The sequence below is a fragment of the Limulus polyphemus genome, unplaced genomic scaffold (genome assembly GCF_000517525.1).
Source record: "Limulus polyphemus unplaced genomic scaffold, Limulus_polyphemus-2.1.2 Scaffold2099, whole genome shotgun sequence".
Lineage (NCBI taxonomy): Eukaryota > Metazoa > Arthropoda > Merostomata > Xiphosura > Limulidae > Limulus > Limulus polyphemus.
The window spans coordinates 14529-22384 of NW_013667709.1; the positions used below are offsets into that span (position 1 = coordinate 14529).

The 7856-nt window shown below is 35.5% G+C and overlaps 1 protein-coding gene across 1 annotated transcript in view; it reads left to right on the forward strand.

Annotated features, from left to right (window-relative positions):
• LOC106465936 (uncharacterized threonine-rich GPI-anchored glycoprotein PJ4664.02-like) overlaps window positions 1-7856 on the forward strand; it is a gene marked incomplete at its 5' end in the record, with an annotated part of 32797 nt that overhangs the window by 12331 nt on the left and 12610 nt on the right. The window contains 2 exons of the mRNA XM_013926177.2: window positions 1335-1523; window positions 2283-6602. Coding sequence (XP_013781631.1) covers window positions 1335-1523; window positions 2283-6602 — 4509 coding nt within the window. The remainder of the gene's footprint in view (window positions 1-1334; window positions 1524-2282; window positions 6603-7856) is intronic.

The following is a 7856-nucleotide window of genomic DNA, read 5'->3' on the forward strand; positions in this document are numbered from 1 at the left end:
TAACAAGTTCATTAATACCGACATTAAGAAGTTCATTAATACCGACATTAACAAGTTCATTAATACCGACATTAATAAGTTCATTAATACCGACATTAACAAGTTCATTAACACCAACATTAACAAGTTCATTAATACCAGCATTAACAAGATCATTAATACCGACATTAACAAGATCATTAACACCAACATTAACAAGTTCATTAATACCAGCATTAACAAGATCATTAATACCGACATTAACAAGATCATTAATACCGACATTAACGAGTTCATTAATACCGACATTAATAAGTTCATTAATACCAACATTAACAAGTTCATTAATACCAACATTAACAAGTTCATTAATACCGACATTATTAAGTTCATTAATACCGACATTAATAAGTTCATTAATACCGACATTAACAAGTTCATTAATACCGACATTAACAAGTTCATTAATACCGACATTAACAAGTTAATTAATACCAACATTAACAAGTTAATTAATACCGACATTAACAAGTTCATTAATACCGACATTAACAAGTTCATTAATATCAGCATTAACAAGTTCATTAATACCGACATTAACAAGTTCATTAATACCGACATTAACAAGTTAATTAATACCGACATTAACAAGTTAATTAATACCAACATTAACAAGTTAATTAATACCAACTATTTCGTGAGATCTGATAAATATTATACAGAAATATGTTTTTAGTATTCCGTCAAAAAGCCTATACTTTATGCATAATCAGGCATACAAGAGTATTTAGTTAGGATACTGAGATATATAAGATCGATATAATTACTAACTGGTCTAAGCTTATAAGTGTGCCTAGTTAGGATATATAAGATCGATATAATTACTAACTAGTCTAGGCTTATAAGTGTGCCTAGTTAGGATATATAAGATCGATATAATTACTAACTAGTCTAGGCTTATAAGTGTGCCTAGTTATGATATATAAGATAGATATAATTACAAACTAGTCTAGGCTTATAAGTATGCCTAGTTAGGATATATAAGATATAGGAAAAATCGATATGGTTAATGTAGTTTATATAAGAGTGTTTAAATTCTGACACTATACACTGTTTCTTGGAGTTGTATCAGTAGAACGCGAATTCTTTATAGTATAATATAATCTTTATACATACGTACATGTTTAATTAATACGAATTAATACGATTAATACGATTTCGGTATATTAAACAAAGCAATGTATCTATTAGTATTACAAATTTAACTTCGAGTCCTACTTATGTTAAATGTATTATCTTAACATACTATATACCCGTATCGTATATTTCAAATTTTACGTCTCTGGATTATTCAGGGCAGTCCTCTTCAGTTGAAGCTACGTCATCTCTCGATTATCCTACCGACTCCAGAGAAGACACTCCTTCTTTAGACCCTATCCAGGGTAATTCTATAAACATGTTACATCCAGACGTTCTCACTCCCGAGTTAGATTCTGATTCTGATGAAAGCCTGAACTTATTGTCGTCATTATTAATATCAACAGGTATTTATATAATAAGATGATAGTTTTAAAGTGAAATTAGACACTTTTCTTAATTTAGATGAAAATAAAATCAGGGCTTATTCACGATAGATATAATGATTCCTATACCTTTTAATTGACGCGTTTAAAATTAAAAGCTCAACTGTTTTAATGGTTTTTATGGTTGGACGGGTTCTTTTGGATTATTCGCGAAAAGAATGAAATAAAGTACAGCTAACGATAACAAAAACGTTTTGTTTCTTCAACTTCAAATTCCGTGGTTAGTATATTACTGATAGGCTTAACTTCACAAATTAAACTACGTATAAACAGAAATTTTACTTACTTTTCTAATTTATTATTCCTATTTCGTACGGAAATGCTAGCTCACTAATCATAGCATTAAACTAATAAACTTACTAACTCAATAAGCTCTTTAATTAACTCTACTTTAATTCATTTATTTATGTGGCTCAACTTGTTTCCCAAATTTTGAAGAAATCTTCAGACATTAAGGCCACGCCCTACCATGTTATCTGAACTTCCTTCTGACTTAACAACAACATATTTTCTTGAAACGCCTGGGTTGAAAATGAAGACTATAACGCTATTTAATATGATCCTGAAAAAACTCCTAATATATTGTTCGAACATTTTTAATAAGCCTATCGATAAAATAAAATAAAACCGTCCAAATTCGTTACTTATCTATCTGCTTGTTAATAAAAATTAAGTAAACTGGTTGTAACTAAAAAAAGGCATTTTTGTATTATTATTTAGAAGCTGACGCAACCGTTCCAACGTTTACCCCAGAAGAACTCTTTGAGCTCGAAAATTCTATAAATAATGCACTGAAATCTTCTAGTCCTCAAGTAATCACCACAAGCTCTGAAGACCAGTCTCTTCTAATAACCAATACATTAGATGGATCACATGTCAGATCTGAAGAATCAGAAATACCGAAAGACATTTCAAGTGAACCACTTAACTCTGACAACGACGAATATAATCTAAAGACACTTTTTACTACGTTTACTCTTTATACAACACTGTTCTCGGGAAGTTCCCCTATAGTTTCAAGTTTTGAGAAGGTAGTTTCGGAAGTGGTTACCTTCCCTGTTACAGAAGAAATATTTTTTCTCAGCACTCCGTCTTTGTCGGACACTCGACCTCTCGAGAGTTTATCTATTTTAGTCGAAACAAGTGAAATACTTAAAACTAGTACCATCTTTAGCACGTCTACGTTCTTTGCTACTCTTTTCAATGGCACAAGCTCATTTGTTTCGCCCATAGAAGATGTTCACTCTGAAGTGTACACCATTACTGAGCCTGTTACTTTTACTCGTACGCTTAGTTCAACATCTACGCCTCTTCCAACACCAGTTCAACCTTCGCAACCCATAGAACCAACCCCGGTGTATTCCACTGTGACAGAATACACCACTTATACCAACTTCGTTACTTTGTTCCAAGAAGATTCATCCATAATCTCAAATATTGAAGAAGTGGTCTCTAACATATACACAATTACTCTACACGGTTCTGTTGTAGATTTAAGTACCACTGAGCCAGCAACGACTAGTAGCCCTACACCTCCAATAGTTTCTAGTAGTTCTTTAAAACCATCTGTTACCATCTTCCAACCCACAACCAGCAGTTCTTTGTCCAATGTGGATGACTATGTGCCATCTGTTGAGACATATTCATCAATCATTGACAGCAGTGGGATGGTGGAAGTTCCAAAGAGCTCCACGTTTTCTTCACCAATCACAAGTCCTACTATTGTTAGCAGTACTTCGAAAAGTACCGAAGAACCTGAAGTGGTGATCACGAGAACCACCACTCAAACTGTTTATTCCACAGACACTCACTACATCACCCTCTTCAGTGGCATAAAAACAATACTGTCGTCGATTGAAGATGTGCATTCCAAACTGATAGCGAAAACCGTCACGGAGACAATCAAAGGTTCCATTACTCTTAATGCTATAGTTTCAAGTAGCATAAAAGAAATATTCTTACCAAAAACAACACATTTTGATGCTTCCAAAGCAGAATCTGAGCGGCTACCCAAAGTTTCTTATCCAAAACTTGTACCGTCTTTACAGAAATATCTTACCACTTATACTTACTTCACGACTTTAACGAGTGGCACCAACACCATTGTGTCCAGCAAGGAAGAGGTAGCAACTTCGTACATCACCCTTTTTGTTCCAGAATCGTCTCTTCTCAAGAATAGCGAACTTACTACGACCTCTATGACGAAACCATCAGTGTCCTACATAACCACAACCGAATACAGTACCTATACATTCTTTACCACGTTGTTTAATGGTGACGACCAAGTGGTCATTACAAATGAGCAAGTTATTCCACAAGTTAGAACGTCAAAGATAACAATATCATCGGCAGATTTCTCCATTTCAACTACTACGCCTCTTTCCGAAAGTATTTTGACTTTCTTCTCCACGTATACCTACTATACTACGTTTGTAACTGGAACCAAAACAAAGATATCTTCGAATCTGAGCTCGGTCACACAGTTCGTAACAGTGCACCCAGCGGCTTCACAGGATAAAACAGAATCGAGTGACTTAATAATAGAGCCAACGCCTTCTGCAACTATGGTTACTGTACCAGCTTTCACCGACTCGCCAGAAACTGCAGTTATTTTAAGTAAATCGTCCTCTTTAGCAACTAGCATTACAAGCGTAGAAGACATTGGAGCTACAGAAAGTACAATGAGCATTGTGGATATAAAACAATCCATTTCTTCAGTAGCAGACAGTAGCGAGTTGGAAGATATAGTGAGTATTGTCACTATTGTGTCTTCCAGTGTTTCAACTGAAGAACACACACCAGACGCAGAGGGCACTTTTGCCTTAGAAGACGTTCCTGTAAGAGTAGAGACAAAGATTTCTGTTCAGACTAGCGTGTATGTGGAAAGTAACATTGCTTCTTCACAAGTAGAATCAAGTGGATCCAACGAGAAGGAAACTGTTATTGGGATACAACCCAGTAGCTCTTTAATTGTTGGTGACAAAGAAACACCCACCTCTGGAAATGACGAAACATTTCTTATTTCTAGTTTAGAATCTGTAGAACTTGACGAACAGGAAAAAGTGATTGTACCAACGGTTTCTGTTGGAAAAAGTCCTGTTGCTGAGATTAAAGAGACAAAAACATTAGCAGAAAAAACAAACAGAAGTTTTAACTCTATATTCAGTGGAACATCCACTAAAGTAATTGGTGGATCAACAGTTGTCTTCTTTACTAACTTTATATTACCAGGTTTAGACCAACCTTCTTCGTCAACATCAGCTGTATCTTCAACAGAATATAACGAAAGTAACATTTCTTCACTGGAAACGTCTGCTTTCATAATACCAACTTATGTTATTGACGAGGAAACAGGTGCTTTAAAACCAGCAGAAGACATGGCTGAAAATATAACTCAAATAAACTCGAATGGCACAAATGAATTTATAACAAAATTGAATGACTTTTATCAACCATCAGCTACGTTGGATTATGTGGAATTGCATAACGAAACAACTCCTGATGAAGACTATGATAACCAGTCGGGACCAATCATAGATTTGTCAGACCTTCTTGGAGGAAATGCTAATATAGATGGTAATCTGGCTGAGGCAGTAAAGGGTATTCTAAATAAAATTAATCTAACAGGAACTGGTGCCAATCAAACAAGAGAAAACATCTTAGGTGTAAAACAAAAAGAAATGGAGAGGGAATCCATTAGCATTGAAAAAGAACCAACAGGAAGAGTTGTAGATATGGCCAGAAATGAAGATACTAAGCCTGATGAAAGATTGACAGAGTCAGAGCTGTCATCTCATGAACAAGAATCTCGTGATAAAGAAACTCACATTTTCTCTGGAATAAAGACAATTTTCTTCGAACCAACACCTGTCTCCCTTGACCCATCTAGTCTTGAACCAAGAAGCGAAGACACGTTAGATATTGGAACTGTTTCTCAAGATAATGCTAAGGAGACTTCTACAGGTGCAGTTGGAGCAGAAGTAAGTACATCTACTATCTCCGGTTTTAAGACCGTATTTTTAGAAAGCTCCACAATGGAACTCCAACAAGGCTCCGACACAAAAACTTCTGAAACTGAATCATCAGTAGATCGCGAAACATCAGATCGAGCTAGAAAGATACTAGGAGAAGTACAGGTTTACGATGAGACCACGATCCTTGCAAGTGGTTCCAAGCTACTTGTACCTGACATTAAGCTTACTAATTCTAGTATGACACGGGATCCAGATGGACATATAACCATAACTAAGACGTCAACAGGAGCTAAAACAATATTTTTCCCTCTTCCTAACCAAGAGATCCAGGTTCCACACGTTGCTGAAGATACTTCTACACGTTATGTTACTAGTTTGGAGTCAGCAACCAGAACATTGACATTAACAACCACTAATATATATTATACTAGGGATAGTCCAATTACCGTAACTTCTGTCTTTACAACTACAATTCCACCGCGTACTTTTGTATCCACTATTATTGGGAGCAGAACGATTTTGGGCACGATACCCGAGCCAACCGAGTCAGTCAAGTTTGAAAAGTCAACAATAACCTCAAAATCGACAACCAAAGTTACGACGACAACGCTTGTCTTTAACTCCATTACTACAACAGTAGTACGTACATTAGTTCTGAGGACTGAAGACCTAACACCATCAGGAACATCTACCACAACTTCAACCAGAGCAACCGTGAATGTGTTCCAAGAAAATGCTACAGCCAAAGATTCGTCTGTAGATTCAACAACCCTCAATCCCAAGGAAAGCATCTCAACCAAAGATAGCTCATCTTCAACGTCAGTAGCATCGACGTCTCAAAACCTTCTTCCAAATTCAACAAATCCTGCAACTAAATCCACGGATTCTCCTCCGACAGAATCGACGACCTCAGTTAGAAAGTACCCGGATGACGTTTTTAACCAAGAATTATGCACCCCTGAATGTGATGTGACAAATCACGAACTGTGTAAGAAAATAGATGGCGCTTGGGCCTGTGAATGTAGACCCGGATATTCTCGAACAGAGAATACTTTACCTTGTGAAGGTAAAATTTATTAATTGATTGAAAGCTATATCGATGCATAAAATGTTAATATTAATAATATTTTTTTTTGTAATTTATCACGTGGACTGTGTTTTTATGGATTACCACTACTCTATTTGCTGAACCTGTGTCCCAGACCTGATGAAAAACTCAGCATAGAACCAAATTCATCATTTTAAGATCAAACAAAGACGGGATGAATTCCATAAAAACATAGTGCATGTATCAAATACACTACTGAAACCCATCTTCAAGATTATAGATTTTATTACAGTCTACTCAAACCCATCTTCAAGATTATAGATTTTATTACAGTCTACTCAAACCCATCTTCAAGATTATAGATTTTATTACAATTACTCAAACCCATCTTCAAGATTATAGATTTTATTACAATTTACTCAAACCCACCTTCAAGATTATAGATTTTATTTCAATTACTCAAACCCATCTTCAAGATTATAGATTTTATTACAATTACTCAAACCCATCTCAATATTATAGATTTTATTACAATTACTCAAACCCATCTTCAAGATTATAGATTTTATTACAATCAACAAATTAATATATATATATATCAGGCCCGTATGCAGAATGTTTGAAAGGGGGTTCTACTTTGTGAGATCAAGGACCAACACATAATCAGCATACAAGGATGCCACGGGAGATTTTGGGCATCGCCCCCCCCTCCGAGAATTAGTAAAAAAATAGATACTATGGGATTAAATATGGAAGCAATTTTGAATGCAATATAACTTAAACAATTACATGGCTGTTCACATAAAATCCACAAACATCCAATAAAAAGTCAACAAATCATCATTCTGTTGTAACACTGCATGGGGAGCTAGACTTATATTAACATAAATATGTATGTTTTATTATAGTAAAGTACTGTACTATCTACATACAGAGCAGTTATTAATGGCTAAATTATATTACTAATTTAAACAACTCTGTAAAACAATAGTATATTAGCTTTTTCAGTCATTGGCTGTCATATACGTACATGTATGCACTACTGAAATAACGTGGTAGCATGCTCCATTCTTCTGGGGTGCCTTTCCATAAATAACTTACATCCAGTTTCAATGTTGATAGCCAATGATTATGTATTAAAGCTAGAGCTGTCAGTCTTTCTTGGCCCGGCATGACCACGTGGTTAGGGAGCTTGACTCGCTATCTGAGGGTCGCTGGTTCGAATTCCCGTTCCATCAAACATGCTCGTCCCTTCAGCCGTGGGGGCATTAG